This window comes from Cottoperca gobio, chromosome 24 (genome assembly GCF_900634415.1).
Source record: "Cottoperca gobio chromosome 24, fCotGob3.1, whole genome shotgun sequence".
Lineage (NCBI taxonomy): Eukaryota > Metazoa > Chordata > Actinopteri > Perciformes > Bovichtidae > Cottoperca > Cottoperca gobio.
Window position 1 is genome coordinate 21,157,210 of NC_041378.1, and position 21,806 is coordinate 21,179,015.

The 21,806-nt window shown below is 41.8% G+C and overlaps 1 protein-coding gene across 2 annotated transcripts; it reads left to right on the top strand.

Annotated features, from left to right (window-relative positions):
• Positions 1-689: 689 nt before the first annotated feature.
• Positions 690-21,772, top strand: dse (dermatan sulfate epimerase). Of its 2 annotated transcripts, XM_029426052.1 has the most exons (6): positions 690-836; positions 4,042-4,513; positions 8,516-8,769; positions 15,333-15,572; positions 17,586-17,793; positions 18,850-21,772. In XM_029426052.1, the coding sequence occupies exons 2-6, from the start codon at positions 4,086-4,088 to the stop codon at positions 20,594-20,596; spliced, it is 2,877 nt and encodes a 958-aa protein (XP_029281912.1). In that variant the 5' UTR covers positions 690-836; positions 4,042-4,085; the 3' UTR covers positions 20,597-21,772. The 2 variants fall into 2 exon arrangements, with proteins under 2 accessions (XP_029281912.1, XP_029281911.1); XM_029426051.1 differs by lacking the exon at positions 690-836 and having other exon boundaries at positions 3,928-4,513.
• Positions 21,773-21,806: the final 34 nt, after the last annotated feature.

Sequence of the window (21,806 nt, forward strand, 5' to 3'; positions counted from 1 at the left end):
ATTCTGAACTGCTTTGTCTCTAAGATAAATCCCACCGTGTCCTCCGAGTGTCCATTCTGTCCACACACTGAGACTATCACACACATGGACTGTCACGAAACTGGGGAGACTGCTTTTATTTTTGGTGCTGGCTATAGAAAACAAATGTATTTATAATTGTTTTATCTCATTTTTATTTTGCTGTGAATTGATGAATTGTAAATAAAAATAAAAATGTAAAAGTTTTTTATTTATTGAAAATAAAGATGTTTTAAAAAATCCCTCTCTCTCTTTGTCTCTACCTCCCGTCCCCCCCCCTCTCTCTCTCTCTCTTCCTTTCTCTCTCCCTCTCCTTCTCTCTCACCCTCTCTCTCCATCTTCTTCTCTCTCCCTCTTTCTCTCTGTCCTTCTCTCTCTCCCATTTTCTCTCTCTCCCTCTCTCTCCCTTTCTCTCTCCCTCTCCCTCTCCCTCTCGCCCTCTCTCTCCATCTTCTTCTCTCTCTCCCTCTCTCTCTCTCTCTCTCTCCCTCTCTGTCACTCTCTCTATCCCGCTCTCTCTCCCTCTCTCTCTCTCCTTCTCTGTCTCCTCTCTCTCTCCCTCTCTCTCTCTCTCTTTCTTTCTTTCTCTCTCTCTCTCTCCCTCTCTCTCTCTCTCTCTCTCTCTCTCTCTCTTTCTGCTGCCCCTCCTCACTCGCTAGCATGACGCTCCCTCCGCACTCACATATTCTTTCCCTCCCTATCTAACTTTGTTTCGTCTCTAAAACAAACTTGTCCATCGTTTTGAGAATCTTTTTAAAGTCTCTTCTGTGCCGAGAAGCGATGATCGTCGTGAGGACGGAACGCAGATCTTCTGTCAGGTAACGTTCAGGCTTTTCCTTCAGCTGCCCACAAGTCTTTCCGTGTCCGACACGAACAAGGCTACTTTTGTGCTGAGATTTGGATTATCAATAGCATCGATAACTAATATTACTGTCTACAATTCACTTCACTGTTTGATGGAGAGGCATTTCTAAGACTACACCAACTGCAGTCGTGTGATAGTAGAAATGTGTTTAAAATGAGACTGAAAATGTAGCTTAACGTTTGAAAAAGTAAATGTTAGGTCTTATTCCCGGGAAGCAGAAGAGGTTTCATGTATAACTCCGCTGATTACATTTTTTTTTTTACAAATGCGGAACAGACCCGATATTAATCTGTCACAACTATTTACTATATTTGATTTTGTATGTATGACTCTGAACGTGGAAATAGCTGGTAAGGCCCGAGGCAAGGCACACATTGCATTGCTTTTGGCTCTTTTTTTGACAGTGGCAACACAATTGCATTTTCGTATCACAGCTAAATTAGATCTCTGTCAACGCTGCCACAGAGTGCAGACTACAGACACAGACTACAGACACAGAGTGCAGACTACAGACACAGACTACAGACACAGAGTGCAGACTACAGACACAGACTACAGACACAGCCTACAGGCACAGACTACATACACAGAGTGCAGACTACAGACACAGACTACAGACACAGCCTACAGGCACATACTACATACACAGACTGCAGACTACAGACACAGACTACAGACAGACTACAGACACATACTGCAGACTACAGACACAGACTGCAGACTACAGACACATACTACAGACTGCAGCCACAGACTACAGACACAATATACAGACTGCAAACACAGACACAGACTACAGACACAGACTACAGACGACAGACACAGATTGCAGACTACAGACAAAAACTGCAGACACAGACTACAGAAACAGATTGCAAACTACAGACACAGACTACAGACACATTGCAGACTACAGACACAGACTAAATACTATAGACACAGACTACAGACACATATTGCAGACTACAGACACAGACTGCAGACACAGACTACAGACACAGACTGCAGACACATACTACAGACACAGACTACAGACACAGACTGCAGACACAGACTACAGACACAGACTTCAGACACATACTACAGACACAGACTACAGACACATATTGCAGACTACAGACACATACTACAGACACATACTGCAGACACAGACTACAGACACAGACTACAGACACAGACTACATACACAGACTGCAGACACAGACTACAGACACAGGCTGTAGACACAAACACAGACTACAGACACAGGCTGTAGACACAAACACATACTGCAGACACAGACTTCAGACACTGACTGCATACACTGACTACAGACTGCACAACGTGAGTAATGTCTGACTGGGAGCAGTAACTGACATTAAGGACCCTGAGGTCATCTCCTGTATTGTTCTGGATGTTAGGGGGTGTTAACAACTGTTTATATTTTATAATTACAAACATACATGGCAGGTATTTCCCTGATGCTGCTGTATTTAGATATATTCAATATACTTCAATTTGATTACTTTTAGGCAAACAGAAACAAATGAATTATGTACTCGGGATAGGTATTAATATCAGTCCTCATACTGTACCTTTTGAAACGTTTTGATACTGCTACAGACTCATAAGAGGTATTATATAAATAGTACTTATTATTATTAGTACTTATATATATTGACTTCCTATAAAGGACTTCCTTTAGCACTTCTGTAGACTTGTGTTCCTGGCATTGTGGAGACGGCACTTTCACCTTCATTTTAAGAGGAATACCATTTTAGGGCTGCAACTAAAATGATTTTCATTAGCCGTTGTTTTTCCGATTAATTAAACAATCACTGTCTATAAAATGTAAGAAAATATTGAAAAACACCATAACAAGAGCCTTTCCCAGAGCCCCAGCACATTTCTTCAAATGTCTCGTTTTGTCAGAAACCAAATCGTATTTAAATAACAATGATATAAAAGAGTGAAACCAACTGTAAGTCTTCACATCCCAGCTGGAATCTGTATATTACATTACTTTTGTTTCAACATTATCAAATTTACAGAAAATATAATGAAAGGTGAATGAATGAAATATGAATGAAATGATGAATATGGGCCTCAGTATTCCTGGTCTAGCTACAGCTCTTGCTGTAATACCCATGGAACACATTACAATGGTGCTACACTAGATACAAATGTTTTAAAGTGCCATTGATAGCACATATCTAGTACAGGTTCATACCAAAATGTTATCCATTGAATTGACTGATGTAGCCCAAAGCATGTACGTTTGAGATCAGTCTAATTCAGGTTTACAGGCGTCCTCTCTAAAAATAGATCCTTGCCTCCTGACACAGTTACAGCTGTAGTGTGATAGATTAGTTTGGAGTTGTCCACCACCCTCATGTTCACCACAGCGGCATGTGGAGGTCAAATGTCAAAATTCACTTCAGGAGAGGCAGAACTTTTATGTACCAACTTGAGCTTTCCTTGTTTATCAAGTGCAACACAAAATACAGCTCACTGCGTTAGAAGGGACCCCAGTCTAGACGATGTTGAAATTACTACCAAAGGGTTTTCCAGCAGGCCTTTGCCAAGAGCTCCACTAAGGTCATGGAATTTACTCTCATGTTCAGAGCAGAAACGCTGGGCCAACTCTCTGTAAAGCACAGCAGTTTGTTTCAGTAGGCCAGAGTAATGTTACTACACTAATGGGCCATGTATGACCTCCAGGCCATGTCTGGACATCTGGGTGTGTGCATGGCTAAACTTGTCTGACAATAGCAACTCCGAAAATAAATCTTGGGAAGTGAATATTAGGTAACACAGTGTGCAGAGGTGGAAAACAACCTGCAGATTTGTTACGTGGATATAGTAAGTGAAGATTTGATTGCAGAAAGGTATCATTGTATTATGGGATTATTATATTATATTATAATGGGAAATTAGAATTTGAAGGAAATTTACAAACAAATCAATGACAATGCCTCCTACATTACCAGACAGTAGTGGGATTAGCTCATTAACTGTACTTTTCAATAATGGTGTATAATACTATGGAAAGTCTGCATCATCAGGACTACAGCTGTATCTCATTATTCAAGGAATGCAGGGCTTTTGTAAGAAAAGGCTGTGCAGAATATGGGCTGGCTTTCTCAAATCCTTCTCTTTCCCCCACTCTTCCCTCTCAGCTCAGCTCCTTCGGCAATGCCACAGTTCCCTCTCTGATGAGACGATGAGAACCCACACCCGCGGGGCCCCCACAGTCTTCTTCATAAGTCTGCTGTGGCCCCTGCTCGCCGTGGTGGTGGCGTCAGCAGCGGAAGTGGACCCCAGCGGAGGAATCCCCTTCATGGGAGGGAACTACAATGGTCATCCCATGCTGTACTTCAGCCGAGGGGATGTGGAGGAGATGCAGTATGCAGCGGCAGGGACTCACCGGGACATGGCGAGGAGGATCCGCGAGGCTGGCGAAACCATGCTGGAGTATCCTGAGAAGTACCTGCCCCCCTGGAGCCCTGCAGAGTTCAGCGCCCGCTGGAACGAGTTGTACGGAAACAACCTCGGTGTGCTGTCCATGTTCTGTGTGCTGTACCCGCACAGGGCCGGGGCCCTCGACCTCGCCAAGGACTACATGGAGAGGATGGCAGCGCAGCCTAGTTGGTAGATTTTCTGTCTTTTTTATAATTTTATTTATTATTATTTCATCTCTTTCATTTGAGATTTGAAGGCTTGTGCAACAGTCTGTTTATTGAGGAATGTTCTACATACGAAATTTGAACCACCCTCCTGCATTGGCACATAGAAATGTGTTCAGACTTTCAGATGATACCTGATTTCCGTTTCCACCCCCATGTGTGCATCAACTGGGTATTAATGCTCAATCCTCCCCCTCAGAGGCTTTCTCAGCCCCACCTCCGGAGAGCTCGTGTTCCTCTGTGGGCAGAGCTCTGGTAAAGATGCATTGTGGTCCGATAAGTCTGTGCGCTAGGAAATATGTTTAGCAGCTGTTTGCTGAACATGAAAGGAAATGAAATGTTCAGATGTGAGCTGAATATCCCCCCACAGGGGCTGGGGCTGAGACTGAGCTCAGGGTCCAGGTGACCGGACAGAGGCTGACTCCACTCTGCTCTAATTATTAAAAATATGTAAACCAGGGCTTCCATTGATCCCTTTTTTAAATGACCAAAAATGTCTGGATTTGAATGGAAGCATTAGATTAAGCCGGAGTAAGACTCAGAAATGTAAAATCAAAAAGCAAAGACTACAGCAGAACAGTTTTCTTTTGACCTCAGTTCACCTTGGAACCACTGCTTTACAGTATTTCTCTGATGGAATGCTGAATGTGCCGAGGATTGCTGTGGTAATCTGATTAAGCACAATTTCATTTTGAAAGAAAGCACAGTGTAAGCATAAAATCAGCTGAAATAATACAATTCTTAAAGTGAAATATTGATACTCAAGATCCGGTCAGGGAGCAGGGCCCTCCTTATCATCTCCTTTGATCTCGTTCTGTGGTCGTGCATATTTCTAAACACAGTTACTATTGATTGATTGATTGATTAATTGAATTTATTTGATGATTAAAAAGCGCATTACATACGTCAAAATCACCTAGGATCAAAACAATGAAGCCTGAAAGCTTATTTCCATTGTGGTCCTCCAGTAATATTTATCATATTACCACTAACCAATAAACAGTGGGTTTTTATTTCCTTATCAGATCTCCTTCTGTTACATAAATAACATCGATCCTGTTGGAGCAGGTTGCAAAGTTTACAGAAAAATGATGTGCTGCGTAGAGTTATATTTCATTCCCTGAAACACGCAGTAAACACTACAATTCCATAGATTTCAATCACAGATATATACAAAAAATACAAACAAGAATAAGCAGTGGCAAAAAGCCATTCTTGCCATACTTCATACCGTGAGAAGTACAATCCACAAGTCGGCTGAAGCCGTCCATTCAGCACATGTTTTGACAATCGTTGGGCTTTTCAGCTGAACGTCATGCAGGCTTCAGCCATCAGCCTGCTTCCTTTTCCCTAACAATTTGATTAAGTTCAATGAACATTAGTTCTGCCTGCAAGTGCAAAGTGGCCGAGAGGTGGATTACAGCCATTCACTACTTCCCAGCTCTCCGCAGCTTTTGTTTGAAAGACTAAAGGAATGAAGGTCTCAGAAAATGACACTCGGAGAAGGTGGTTGCATCCTGTGTTGGGCTCCATGGTAACCTTCTACCGTTCCCTCACAGTCACACAATCTCACACAATCAGTGCTCACTGGTTAGCTGTGCGGTTATGTACACTTAGTTTGAACTTAAATGAGAACGTATGTACAAATGTGCACAGACATCCTGTACAGTTATCCACTAACCAACAGCATCCTCACATTGCAAAACATGTGCCTTAACTTTACTTTCATACAAACTATTGTGGCAGCAACAGACATTTCAACTCCTAAACTACAGTTTATGTTGCAAAAAGAATTACATCATATGTTGAAAACGCTACACAGACCTCAGGACTTCTCCCTGAGATCTCTGAAAATGTCCCACACAATTTTCAAACAGGCATTATTTGAATTCTAAAGGGTTAACTCTCCTGTCAAATTTCAAAACTTTATTGACACAACCACAGTTGTTGGACAAAAATGAAAACAGCAGTGTTTCAGTGCTTCCCACGGGATTTTGTGAGACAATGGTGCGTGCATTAATCTGGTGCACTTTGAGAGCAACATTAAGAAGTTACATTTATGAAGAACTTTGTGCTCTTGTAAATAATGTCTGGTTAATAATATTCTGTGCTCTATAAATAACTTTATCATATAAACACATACAAATCTAATCCACTGACCACACCCTAACCTTCATCTCACTCACACACACACACACACACACACACCCGGTCTCTCAAAGTCCAAGTTGATGTCTTTAAATGCTTTGTTTTGTCCAAAACCCAAAGATATTCACTTTAATATGATGCATAATGCGTTCTGTGGTACTTCACTAAACCAAGTCCACAAAGTGTCCTGGATAAAACAGGCGGAGCAAGAACACTTCCAATCACCCGAACTGTACTAAATGTGGACTTTGAGTCGTTGGGCGGTGACTGAGGACCTTTCACAAGTCCACGAGAGCGCAGATTCAGAAAGGCCCAAAGTCTTCATCTCACAAATGAAAATTCATCAGCATCAGAACAAACCTTATTGCGGTCGGTACACTCAGGGTGTGCTGGGTGTGGAATGAGCAGTAGCTTATAGTGGCTGCTGTTAGCTCGTGTTAGCAGACTTTAGATAGACATTGCTCTATAACTGACATTACTCATTACTGTGCTCATTCTGTATGGTTTAAACGCTGTGGCATTATTAATGAAATGTGCAGGACATTTCTTACAATCTCAGTATGTGTGCCACAGTGCAGAAAGGAGAAGCCACTGAACATGTATTTTTTCACATCTTAAGAGCACACTGTGAGTTTTCTCCTTGGCCGCACTTTTATTATGGTCACTGAACCTCTGAAGGCTTGTGCAGAATCAGTCAGCTGTGGTATTCATGACCTTCAATTATGTCTCCGACAACTTCATGAACCATGTTCCGACGGGGAACTTCTACTCTGTGGCATACTGGTGCCTGCTTCTTTTTTTTTCCCTTTTTACACAGTCTGTGCAAACATACAGAAGTGAGATTATGTGTGCTTTGGCATAATTCAATATATAGTCCAACTGTGACTTGGCATCCATTTTATTATACTCTTCTTTTTGCCATATGGGCAAATTGCAACATAAAGAAGCAACCAAATAAAGCTGAGCTGCCACTTAATATGTGGAAACCTTGTATTACCAACATCATGCTTTAGTTCCAACACACTGTTAGTACATTATCTTTGAGCTTTAAAATGTTCATAATATCATCAAAAATGTTACGGAAGATATACAGAGATGACTACATAACAAATGGAAAGAGTGAATCTTAAATGAATAAACTTGTGCTCTGTCGTGGTTAATGTCTTAACATGTGATGTCAGCTACTATATACATACTGAACGTACAATATGAAGAGACTTTTCATAAACTAAAAGTGTCATAAAGAAAGTGTCAGTGAAGAGTGACTGACATCATGGCGTCAGTGATTCCTGTATATGTGCATATTCCACCATGAGTCACTGAGTCATCTCATGGCAGTTTAAAATACAGCGATTAGTTTAATCACCACATCTGAAGTTCATTTCTCTTTATCTAAAGTGAGCAGAAGGATTACAGAACACCTTTTACTCTTACAACGTCAACACTTTGCACCTCTAAATCTCACAGCATGCTTACATCCCAGCGCCTGTAAAGCAGGAGAGAATGTGCACACACTACACTTTGAATGTCTCTTTATAAGCCTTTTTATTGGTAAGCAATGGTGCAGCACTTGTGGTGTAAAATGCTACTTAGCATTTTTATTTTTGCTTTCAAAGTGAATAGATGCTTTACAGCTGTGTTAAAGATAATTAAAAGGCTTCGCAAAGGAAAGAGCTTCTTCTTCATGACAAACATTTTCCAGGACTTCATTTAAAGAGTGAACATTTCACACCTGATTACCACTGAATGTTTATTTCCACATGCTCCACATATGTTTGATGCCTTGCATTTAGCCTTTGTTCGGTGTTTTGTATTGCAGGTTGGTTAAAGACGCCCCCTGGGATGAAGTTCCTTTGGCACACTCTTTGGTCGGGTTCGCCACCGCTTACGACTTCCTGTACGAGTACTTGAACAAGGGCCAGCAGGAGCGTTTCCTTCAGGTGATCGGCAACGCGTCACGCCTGATGTACGAGAAGTCGTACGTCCGAGGCTGGGGCTTCCAGTACCTGCACAACCACCAGCCCACCAACTGTGTGGCTCTGCTCACAGGAAGCCTGGTTTACATGACCCAAGGTCAGTGGATAGGGATCTGTGTCTTTCTCATGTGCGTGTTTTTGAATAAGGAGCATGTTGGTGTCAGAGCAAGACACCTTTACAACCAGTGGCTGAGATTGTCATGACCTTATTCATATTCCCCAAGTGTTTTAACAGAAACTGTATATCTGTCGGCCTCAGCTGTCTCATATGATATGACAACATATTTTTGAGCTCCTTCACTCCTTCCAGCTCTGTGTGGGGGCTGTAGGTTAGAAACCTGCCTTGCTCAGCATTAAGAAGCTTCAACTCCACTAAAGGTATTTCATTAGTCTGGTTTTTACCGTAGAGATTTCGTCTCACATGGTCTAAAGCAGGGGTCGGGAACCTATGGCTCGCGAGCCATATAAGGCTCTTTCGATAACGCAATATGGCTCGCAGACAATTTTGAGCTGACATTTTTTAACATGATTAACAAGTAATAAATAATTATACTGTGTCATTTTAAAGTAAAAACATTTAGCGGCGCATTTGTTTTTAGTTCTCCTCTCTCCTTTCCTCCACTCTGTCTCTGGCTGTAGGTTAAGGTGTGTTCACACATGTGTGCGTAGGGGGAGGAGCCCCGCCCTTTGCGAAACCGAGCAGAGGAGAAACTGTACAAAGCAACAGCAGTAGACCGGGGGTGTCAAACTCAATCACAGAGAGGGCCAACATTAAAAACTGGGATGGATTGCTGAGCAGTTCAATTTAAATGCGGAAAAGTTGCTCAGTTGATCAGCAGAATGCTGTCGGGAACACAGCGGTGGAGATGGTTTGTCAGTGTTTGGAAACACGTAGTGACCAAAGTTTCCTTCTGCATCAGAGTCTCCCACAGGCAGCTCGGCTCTCACTGCATCATACATGTCCGTGATCACATCGTCCCAGAGATCTGTGGTGTCTTTCTCTTTGCTTTCATTTCATTCACACACTTAGATACTTCCTCAAATGTCTTTCCCTGTGGTTGTGCCATGCATTGATTTAATTACTAAAACCGGCGGGCCAGTTATGACGTATGATATTTTCTCGCGGGCCGGATATAATTGCCTTGAGTTTGACACCCGTGCAGTAAACACTGAAACATGCACATAAATGAGATAAATAACGTAAGCGTTTAGTTTATTTAATAAAAGAGCTCCTGTTCAATGAAACACTGATACCTTTATTAGTACTCGGAGACGTGTTATTCTTAAAAAATGCACGCATAAAGTTACATTCAAATTTCTTAAATATATGTCTCTCAAGGAAATACATACATTTTTTTTAGCTTTTATGGCTCTCCCAGCCAAAAAGGTTCCCGACCCCTGGTCTAAAGGCTCATTCAGATGACTTAGGATGCAGTTGTGGACTGATTACAGTAAAAAATGTCATTTTAAAATAATAAAATATTGGTTTTGGAAAAGTAGCTCACAGTAATAAGTGTAGCTTTATTTAAGAAATTCAAGAACTGTATCAGACCGCATCAGCTTGTCTCTCTTGAAGAGAGCCAATACTACTGCGTATTCACACTAAAACTACATTTACACATATGCATACGGTATAATGGTATAGGTCATGTCTCCTAATTTGCATGGTGAGACTTGCCAAACTCATCTTGCTTACGAGAGAAACTTTGACTGGAATTCCAGTGTAGTCAGCCTGAGGTTATCTGGTTCTCCAGATGAGTTTCTTCACATAACTCTTAGGTTTGGGCCTTATTCTCTCCAGCATTTCAGACCATCTGACATGATTATTCACTGCTTTATGTTTCTTTTTGCGTCACTATGTAGCGCTAAATAGCAGCAGAGAAAGGCCATCAGAAGGTGAAAGCCTGCAGTGCAGCTTGCTTTGCTTACAGGGATTTGATTTCTGGTACAAAAGATCCAGTCCTGATGTGAACTGAATGACAGTAGGCTTACAGAGAACCGCTGTGGTCACAGTGGTTTTACTTTAGGCTTTTTTGTAGAGGGCAACAACAGGCGCAAAGCTCTGTGAACAATCAGGAGAGTTATAGCCTGACCTCTTTTTGCTTCATTGCATTTTGTGCCGAGCCAAGGAAAAAGTGAGTCTGCTCCAGCTCTGTCTGTGTTACCTGAAGAGGGGATTGTGCTCGGCCACTGCTCTGTTTAGGACAGCTTTTATTTGTTAAAAATGTGCTTTACAGCAGAGCTCATGTAGAGATGACTGTGATAACTAAAAAGAATAGCTTCTTAAAAGATTGGTGACACATAATGTATTTACATTAATAAATAACAAACAGTCTCTCAAGTGTCTCGTCGAACACTGTGCAAAGGCCTGACTGCATTCCATTATCGGAGATGTATCATTCATTTCCTGTGCAAAGGGATGACATTACGTCCTAATGTTATTCTGGCTGTGCATAAATGGAAAGTTTCCAGGAAGCACGACCAAAGAAAAAGAACTAACGGTCTCTCTTCTTCTTTATTGCTTATCTGACACAAGCTTTAGGGCCATTGCTGACTGTTTGGATTAGTTATTATTTTTTCATTATGCGGGGCCCTAAAATAGCATGCTCTAACAATGAACAACTCATGTGCCACTCTGAAATAGAGATATGCAGGCTGTCAGAGTTTGGTTTAGATCAGCAGCACATTCCAGGAGTTTGCTTGTTGTTGCCTGAATGTTCAGTTGGACCCACAGTTCATCTAGTGAACCCCAACTCCCCGGTCTGTCACAGCTGTCCTACTGCCACAGTGAGGCAGTCCATGCTGTGGGCTTCTGTGCTCATCATGACAGCTTGGCATCCTTGTTAAGACATTATGTTCAGACACATAATGTCAAGCCACCTTAATCATTATATTGGGGGGTAAGAATAAACGTGAATAACAAATGCAACACGCTCGTATTTGATCAGAGAGGGCTACAGTACACATAGCAATGCTAGATGTTTAGCTACATTTACTTTGAAGTATTGCTACTTTCAAAATGATGTTTTGTTGTGTCCGGTAACAATCTTTTTTTTACCACTAAGTAGAAGCACAGCCAGATGCTGCTTTGATGCATTTTATTTTGTCTGAGAAAGAAAAAAGGTAATGAGCTACAGCTAGCCAGAGAGAGAGAGAGAGAGAGAGAGAGAGATAAAGAGAGAGAGAGATACAGAGAGAGATAAAGAGAGGGCGAGAGAGAGAGAGAGAGAGAGACACAGAGAGAGAGAGAGACACAGAGAGAGATAAAGAGAGAGAGAGAGATACAGAGAGAGATAAAGAGAGGGCGAGAGAGAGAGAGAGAGAGAGACACAGAGAGAGAGAGAGAGAGAGAGAGAGAGAGAGATACAGAGAGAGTTAAAGAGAGGGTGAGAGAGAGAGAGAGAGAGACACAGAGAGAGATAAAGAGAGAGAGAGAGAGAGATACAGAGAGAGTTAAAGAGAGGGTGAGAGAGAGAGAGAGACACAGAGAGAGATAAAGAGAGAGAGAGAGATACAGAGAGAGATAAAGAGAGAGAGAGTGCAGACTGGAACTTAACTCTAACACATGTGATGCCATATTCAAGAAGAATACGGAGCTGCTCTGCAGGCTGACATTGTTCTATTATTGAACAGTATTGTTGTATGGTGTGAAATAGCTTGAGAAAATCAAGAAAGTGGAGCAGCTCGTCGTGTAGCTGCTGCTTTAAACAGAAGTGTTGCTGCAGCTCAACTCTTTCCAATATGAGGAGCAGCATTTAGCTTCAATAGCTAAACTCCTTTTCACTTTTCACTAATACTGCTTTTAATTTGAAGTGAGACTACATACCTATCCCACCTCACATGAATGCACCTCCCCCACAATTGAGCCGTCAGCCTGTGGGAAACATTCATTACTGACTCTGCTGCCCCCAATATAAAATAGATGAGAAAACAGATGACCCGCTCCCCGGTCAGTTATTTACAAGATCCTTGCAGTTGCACTCTATTAACCGTGTGTGGTGTTCTGATAGATAGATGGACACTTTATTGATCCCGAGGGAAATTTAGCTGCAGACAAGGTAAAGGAGCAGAGAGTAAGTCCCCGAGCATTGTTGGAAATAAGAAATCCCTTGACCTTTCACATTCCTCTGGACATACTGTGTGCTGAGGGAGGGATCTGTGTCCAGAGTCAGCTTCATGCTAACACCATGAGAGACAGTCGGGTCTGAGCTCAGCCTGACAGCAGCGTTATGCCCTCTGCTAGTCATTAGGCAAGCTAGCCACATTATTAGACTGTGGGAAAACAGTAAATTATAGCTGAACCCAGAGAGTTACTGTACACTATGTGCATGAGACCTATTTTGTCTGGTTTCTGTTTTCCTTTTAATGTGGGTGTATGCAATGATTCTCTTTCGTCTTTAGTATTTCAGTAATTGCTGTGGTGTGATTGTACTGTATGTTCGGCTATGTGTCATCTTTTCCTTGGATTTTCTGTTGACCTTGTAGTTTCAGTGTACAGTGTACTTCCTTTTTTTGTCATAGTGGTTGTCATTATTCCCGCTAAATAGCCGGTTTACTTCTGTTTTCTACTTCATTTTAAATTGAACTAACAAGCTGCTGCTGCTGCTGCTGCAATACAGCTGAAAATCCCAAATATGCATAATTGTCTACGTCTGCGTTTATCCCTGGAAATATGTACTTTACAGATATGTAGTTCAGCTCTGTGTAGCCTCTTTTAGCTCATTGTTTTGTTGTTCAGAACTCTGCTCTTATCCACCTCGTTTCCAGCAGCTACCCAGCACCAAACAGCAGACAAGTTAGCTGGTGAAACCCAACATTAGTAAGCTAAAAAAGCTAAATATTATGGAGTTGGTGGAGACCAAAATATTTCTCAGGCTGTGGTAGTCCAGGGCACTGATAAATTGTGTTGATTTTTTCCCAGAAAGCTGTCATAAGAATTGAATTAAATTAAACATTTCTAATTTTGAGGAAAGTACTGAAGAGGCTCTCAGCCTGGGCTGCTCTGAAGTGCGGCCCTGGACTGTGTGAGTGCTGGTTAAAGCTCTGTTTGTGTAAGTATGGTCTCTAGTGCGTGCCAAGAGTTCCTGTTTGATGGTAAATAACTGCTATGTGTACGCCAGTGGTCCCCAAGCCCAAACCAAACAGTGTTGGGGGCGGACCCGCTGGCTGGGCGGGTGCTGGCCAGTTACCGCCGATGGCCCGGGATTCCTCAATGAACTGTGGCTGGAGTGTTTATGTGGTCACTTTTTCTCATAGTACAGTCTATGTGTGTGATCCAGTGTGTATGAGAGCGTATACATGCTGTAGTGTGCCATAGTGGTGTCATGAGTTCCATGTGTGGAAGGTTTCTTAGGCAACAGACTGTGAAGACGCTGTTTGCTGTAATGCTGCTTTTTGTATTAATTCCGTTTGTGACATAACACACGTACTATAAAACACAGGGCCCTCGTCTCTTTGTAATGCTGGATCTCTCATTTTAAGTCCCAGTGCCAATATATTCTCAATAAGCGAGGCTCCTGGCCCTGCGTGCAGAGAGGATCCCTTCTTTCCCATTTAGTACAAAACAGTGGAAATCAGGTATTTTTAATAAGGTTCTTAAGTGAGAACATTTCAAAGAAAAATATGAAAACAGCTCTCGTAATCAAATTAAATGTATCCATACAGAAACAGTGTAATTCCCCTTTATGCCTGTAATGTACTTCTCCTCTCCAGCAGGGACATCTCTGCCTTTAACAGAGTAAATGATACTTTGTAAATGGTACGAAGAGAAACAGGAACAATAGTGTTCTGTCTAAAGATAGCTGAACTTGAAGTATTTTTCGCTGTTACTTGTAGTTTTCGTACAATATATACATGTATGAACAACTAATGTTCTTAAGCAGTCAACCTCTCGCTGCCATTTAGAGCAATCATGTGCAAGTCATAGAAGTAAGATTCTATTTTAATTGTGCCCATGTGCATTTGCACCTTACTAGATTGTCCATAATTTTACATTTTTCTCAAATTCGATTGCGTGCGCGGTGCGGTTTCTATTTAGTTCTCCCCTCTCCTTTCTTCCGCTCTGTAGGTGTGTGCGCACGCGTGTGTGTGTCAGCTACGAAGCCCCGCCCTTCGCAAAACGGAGCGAAGGAGAGAATGTGAATGCGCAAAGTAGACAGTACAAACTGAAACGTGCACATAAATTATATCAATAGCATAAGCGTTTATTTAATAAAAGAGACCTGTCAATGTGAAAAGTGAGTTGTGAATAAAAAATATATTATTTTTTTTAATTAGAGAAAAAAAAAACACCTTGAATTTCAGGCAGGGCGCTGGGCTCTGTTGGTGGGACAATGGTAGGGGAAACACTGCCCCCAAAGGTCTGTTTGGACAGAATTATGTGCACGTGTGGATCTTGAAATACTGTGTAAAACGTGACAAGAATCTGCCACCAGTAACCTATGGTTAGCCAGAAATGTAGAAAAAACACTACAGTATGTTTTTGGAAAATGGTTGTCAGCTATGCGAAGTATGCATGATTGCAGTATAAGGCCAAAGACGGGCCAAAAACATACATAAATATTGGTGCAGCCCTTTGAACAATTGAGAGTCGGGGAACCCTAACCCTAACCCTCAGACTGTATTTAAATTGTGAAACCATCTCCACTTCCTGTGTTCCAGGATACCTCCAGGAGGCCTACCTGTGGACCAAGCAGGTCCTGTCCATCATGGAGAAGTCCATGGTCCTCCTGCAGGATGTGACGGATGGCTCCCTGTATGAAGGAGTGGCCTACGGGACTTACACCACCCGCTCTCTGTTCCAGTACATGTTCCTGGTGCAGCGCCACTTTGCCATCAGCCACTTCGACCACCCCTGGCTCCTGAAGCACTTCGCCTTCCTGTACAGGACTATCCTTCCAGGTAATGTCCATTCACCTGCCATGGCCAACACAGTTTTTAAAACTTTTTTCAAAGCTGTGAAATATATATGATAATATTTTCACTGCAATTGATATATTAGACATCCAAACACAGAGCAATCTGTGAGTAAGGGTTTACTTAGCTATGATCCCAAAAGTTGGATATATTAGATTAGACATGAAAATAACCTTAGGCTGCCACACTGGAAAGCAGTTTCTCCTCTAAACCCATATGGGGTATGCATGCGTGTAGTTATTACCTTCCTGGATGCCTTTCAAAGCTGAGCTGAGACCTGCAGGGATATGTGGTGTCCTGGAAGTTTCGTCTGAAGGTGAGGGGAAGGGCAGCATCAGAGGAGGGGCCCCTAGGTCAGGCTCAGACATTTCACAGCCCCCTGCCAACACTTTCTGTATTGTGGCTGACTCAGAAGGCACCTCTAATTACATCAGCCAGTAGAGCCTTGGATCCGGAACCACAGTAGCAGAATGAATGTGCTGAGAGAGGCTAAAGACTCAAGTGTAAGTATTACTAAAGGGGTTAAAATATCAGTCAAATGGGGTACTTTGGTGGCCGAATGTTTACAGCGCATGTCCTCTCTCCCCTATGTTTCCTGTCTGCCTCTTCACTATCAACTGTCTAATAATAATGCCACAAAAACACATATCAGTTGAAGTACAAGGACTGCATGGAATTGAAGTGTCAGTTGTATGATATAGTAGTGTAACCTAAAAATCAGATGAAGTTTAAGCACCGAAAAAAAATGAAACACCAGTTGTAAGAGATAAAAGGAGTAATAAGTGGAAGTGCCAAAATAAATTACTGTCAGGTCAAGTGAGTGCAGCGTCTCTTTAACTTTAAGCACCAAAATGAGCTAAAGTGTGAGTTGAAGTCTAAGCACTGAATGGAGTAGTGTGTGTGGAGTCTAGTGTGTTTCCTTACAGATGACAGGAAGCAAGTGATAAAAAGAGTGTGACATAGAGTTAGTTGTGTAAGCACAAAGTGTAGGCACTGAAAGGAGTTAGAAGTTGTGCTCATGAAGTAACTGTCTGTTCAAGTGAAAGCAGTGGAAGTATCGCTTGAAGTCTAATAGCTAAATAATGCCACTTAAAGCATGAGCATTGATGGCAGGAAGCAAATGGCAGTAAGAGTTGTACTAACATATTTGAAGATCACTGAAAGGATTTGAAGCGTTAGCGATATGCAAGTTAGAAGGAGTTGGAAGTGTTAGAGGAATGCAAGGTCTGAAAGAAGTGACTGTCAAGTCATGTGTCAGTGGAAGCATTTTGAAATGTCAGTTGAAGTGTAAACACTGAAAGGACTCGAAGTGTCAGTTGTTGTCAGAATACTGTCTTGTGTGTTTACATACAGTTGACAGAAAGCAAATGCCAAAACATTTATAACTAACATTAGAGCTCCAAGACAGTATTGAATGTTAGCAACACTGCTCATTCCCACATGGTCATTGCAAAATATCCTCCATTCCTGTAATAAATATCTTGAAGAATGTGTTCATTGTTTTGCCTCGCTCAAAGAGACTTTACTTCCCAGAGTGTTTCTGTCACAATTTATGTTTACTATTGTTTTTGCTTGGCAAATGATTGACTGTGATTACATGCTGTAGTTACTATAGCTGGTTTCTAAGAACTCTCTTACCACCAGAGTGCAAGGTTTTCCTTACATAATTACAGACAGCAAAACAGTGTGAACAATTTGCGCTTGGTTTGGGACTGAGCTGGGTCACAGCTGAGGGGACTGAGGTTCATGCTGGGGGGGCACTTTTGTTACATATCCGTGACTACAGGCCAAATATTTTGTGCTGAGCTCTGTGTGGTAGTGTTTTGGAATTTACAAAGAAGTTGTTGTTCGAAGTGATATTTTAATGCCTTGTCGGCACTACAAACTTAAAATCAGTCCATACATCAGCATTGTATTTGTGATGTTACCCAATATTTCTGCATGACACCTGTATGAACGGCCACCACTGAGGTTGTTCTGTCTGTGTTTTCTCATCAGGATTTCAACGGACTGTCGCCATTGCAGATTCTAACTACAACTGGTTCTACGGGCCAGAGAGCCAGCTGGTCTTCTTGGACCGCTATGTGTTACGTAATGGCAGTGGAAACTGGCTGGCTGATCTGATTCATCAAAACAGGGTGATGGAGGGGCCAGGGCAGGCTGGAAAAGGCCAGCGATGGTCTACTCTCCACACAGAGTTCATCTGGTGAGCTGCTCAATTTGGTTTCATAATAGGAAATATATGACTGCAATTGTTTTCTGTTTAGAACCGTAAGAGGAAATCCACTCAAAAACTACTCTAATAAAGAACATTTGCATATTTGGGATATCTTGCATTTTGGGCTACATTTCTTACATCTGACGACTTGCCATGGTCCAGATATTTGAGTTTAGGGATGCACCTAATGATTTATGATTAATCATTGAACGGTCAATTATTTTATCCAATTAGTCATTTAATCTAGAACATTTCAGAAAATAATAAGAAATATAGATAACAATTTCCCATAAATTCTCAACAAATTGATTACTTGACTGATTGTTTCAGCTGTATTTGAATCCCAGTTGTATCCTCTAAAGACTGGAAGCAGAGGAGACAGCTAGATAGCCTGGCTCTGTTCAAAGTTTAAAGAATCCTCCAACCAACAAATCTAAAGCTCAATAATTAACACATATCTTTTTTGTTTAATCCGTACAAAAAACAACTTGTTGTGGTCTTACAGGGTGTGGCATGCTGGAATTTTGTCCTGGCCCTTCCAGTGACTTCTGGGAGTCCTGACAACCTCACAGTGACAATAAAATCACTGGCTTTGCCACGAAACAAATCCAGCACTTAACTCCCTGTAAAACCACAACTTGTTGTTTTTACCTTTTGGGTTTTATACAGACAAAGCAGACATGCTGCTTCCAGTCTTTAGGTTAAGCTATGCTAATCACCTGGTGGCACAGGCTTATTTTTTTAGAGATAAACATGGGAGTGGTATTGATTTTGATATGCATTTATCTGAACTGTCCCTCAAAAGCGAGAGAAAGTTCTATTAGGGTGAACACAAGGCATTCTGGGTAAACATAGGGAATCACATAAGCATGGCACATGTAAATGAAGCAGGTTGAGAAAAGGTGGGAACCAAAAATGTAAATTGCAACATACCCTCAGGAAAACCTTTAAACTCATAAGACTTGCCATCAGTGGTTGCTTTTGATTGATGTACATATTGGTATTTTATCCATCTGATATCCGTCCTCTCATGGTATTTTCTAGGTATGACCCAGGACTGTTTCCCAAGCCTCCGTCAGATTTTGGAACATCCCAACTCCACTACTTTGAGGACTGGGGCGTAGTGACGTACGGCAGTGCTTTACCTGCAGACACCAACCGCACCTTTCTCTCCTTCAAGTCAGGGAAGTTGGGGGGACGCGCCATCTTCGACATCGTTCACAGGAACAAGTACAAAGAGTGGATCAAAGGGTGGAGGAACTTTAACGCTGGCCACGAGCACCCTGATCAGAACACTTTCACTTTTGTGCCCAATGGTGTCCCGTTCATTACAGAGGCACTGTATGGACCCAAGTACACTTTGTTGAATAACGCAGTGTTGTTTAGTTCTGCAGTCTCAGGGAGTTGCTTTAAGCCGTGGGCTGGACAGGTTACGGAAGCCTGCGATTCCAAGTGGTTGAAGTACAAGATGGGGCTGGCGGCTGATGCCCAAGGCAGAGTTGAAGCTGCTATGGAGAGACAGGGAATGGTCTTCATCCGTGGTGAGGGACATTCTGCTTATAATCCAGAGCTGAAGATAAGGAACTTCCAGAGAAACCTGCTCCTTCTTCACCCACAGCTCCTGCTCCTTGTGGATCACATCCACCTGGACCCAGACAGCCCGACCAGGGCCATGAGTGCCTTCTTCCACAACACAGAGCTTCCATTCCAGAGTACAAAGATAGATGGTGTCCATGGAGCATTTGTATCACACGGTGAGGATAAATATAAGATGTTCTGGATGGATGACACAGGCTACAGTAACAAAGGAGTGGTAGGTTACTGGAATTACCCTCGAGGGTACCCGTATAATGGCTCGAACTATGTGAACGTCACAATGCCATTGAGGTACCCTCACACCAGGGTGGCCTACATTTTCTATGGACCAGGTGTGGATGTACAGAGCTTCAGCCTGCGTGGTGATGACCAGAGAGTGGATATTTACCTGGCCACCAAGGATCACACTTACACTATCTACCTGCTGACCGGAGAGGTCACCAGCAAGCCTCTGTTTGCCATGGTACTGCTGGACCACAAGAAAATTGTATTTGAGAAGGCGGCAGCTGCGGAAGACAACTCACCTGAGGAAGTGGAGGAATACGTCAACGTGATGGATGACAACCTCCAGCACGTCAAGCCTGTCTTCCAGCAAATGGAGAGACACATCCTTGGACGGGTTCTGAACACTGCCAGCTTCCGTAAGACTGCAGAGCGCCTCCTGCAGTTCTCCGACAAGAAGAAGACAGAAGAGGTCATCGAGAAGATGTTTGCTATGTCAAAGAAACAGGGCAAGGGTAAAGGGGGGAGGAAAGTGAACCTTGGGGAGAAGCTATCTGAGAGTCTACCTGACATTTTTGCACAGATTGAGGTGAATGAGAAAAAGGTGAGACAGAGGACTTCTAAGCGTACATATGAGGACAGTCCAGAGGAGGGAGAAGGAGACTCGCGGGCCTTTATGGATTATACAGACAGCCGCAAAAACAGAAAGGGGGCCTTTGTCAAGGGCCGCAAATTTAAGGAGGTTCCCATGGTGGCCACGGCAGGGAGCGAGGGTCTCTTCAGCACCGCCTCCTACATAAGACTCTTTCTCCTCCTGAACACTGCCACCTTCTTTTTGCTGCTGGCTGTGTTACTGACTCGCTTCCAGAGAGGTCGAAGTTTGCACACGCAGAGATGTTTCTACACCATCCTTCTGATCGACTGCTTCATCTTACTGTACCTCTACTCCTCCTGCTCTCATACACAGTGTTAACGTCATAAGCGTCCAACTACAGATCCAAAAACCTGTTGTTCATGGTGAACTAGATGCTGCACCCCACACCTCAATCTGAGCCGGATCTTATGACACAATATTCGGGAACTTTTAGAAGAAAAATAAATCTGAGATTTCGAGAAAAAATCTTCAAATATTTTAAATAAAAATAGAAATGTTGTAAGAATAAAGTGGTGATTTTACAAGAAAAACGTTACAATGTTTTAACGATGATGTCATAATATTATGAGATTCTTATTTAAATACTTATATCTGCTAATATATTAGTCACATGCAGTCTGTCAGCCTTTACTTGTCAAATGAAGAATGTGAATGAGCTGAAGTTATAGGTTTCATCTATGAACACATTATATTTAGATTTAAGGACACAAAATTAAAACAATGATATCATGTAACAGGATATTACATTTTTGTACATGTCTTATCTCATAATATTATGACCTTTTTCTTGTAATTCCGACTTTATTCTCGTAATATTTTGGCTTTTATTTCCAAAATATCATGTTTTTTAATTTTTGTAATATTATGACTTTTTCCCCCAAATTACCACTTTATACTACTAATATGCCTTTTGTTTTTCTCAATATGATTTTTGTTCATAGTTTTATAATTTACTCTTTTTTTTCTAGAAATTACACATTTACTCTCCAATTAAGACTTTTTCTATTTTATTGATATAACCCAAAATCACAAACTAGCCTCAGGGGGCTTAAAGATAGTAATCTATAAATTACAATTTTAAATTATAACTATTACAACTATTATAACATTAACATTATTTTTCTAGAAATAACAACTGTATTATCATAACATTCTGACCTTTCCCCCAGAATATTATGAGTGTAGTCTTGAAATCTCAGATTATCTTTTTAAAAAGATGTGGCCCGAATACTTGTAAGATCTACCTATTGGGTGTTCAGGAAAAACAACTGATTCCAAATAGGAATTGATGAATTGAGATTTAACCAGACCACCTCTGATGTAATAAGCTTCTGTGGAGCTTTAGAACTGAGTCTGTGTGAAGTGTGTCCTTTGTCTTCAGAGGTCCTGCCTTGTATGAAAGATCTCAAGGTTAGCCACTATAATACAGTCGCCTCATTTGTCCTGTCTACATAGTTCATAGAAATACATTTAAATGTATATATGTGAAAGCAAGATATATTTTTATTGTTTTTTTTTTTACTATTTG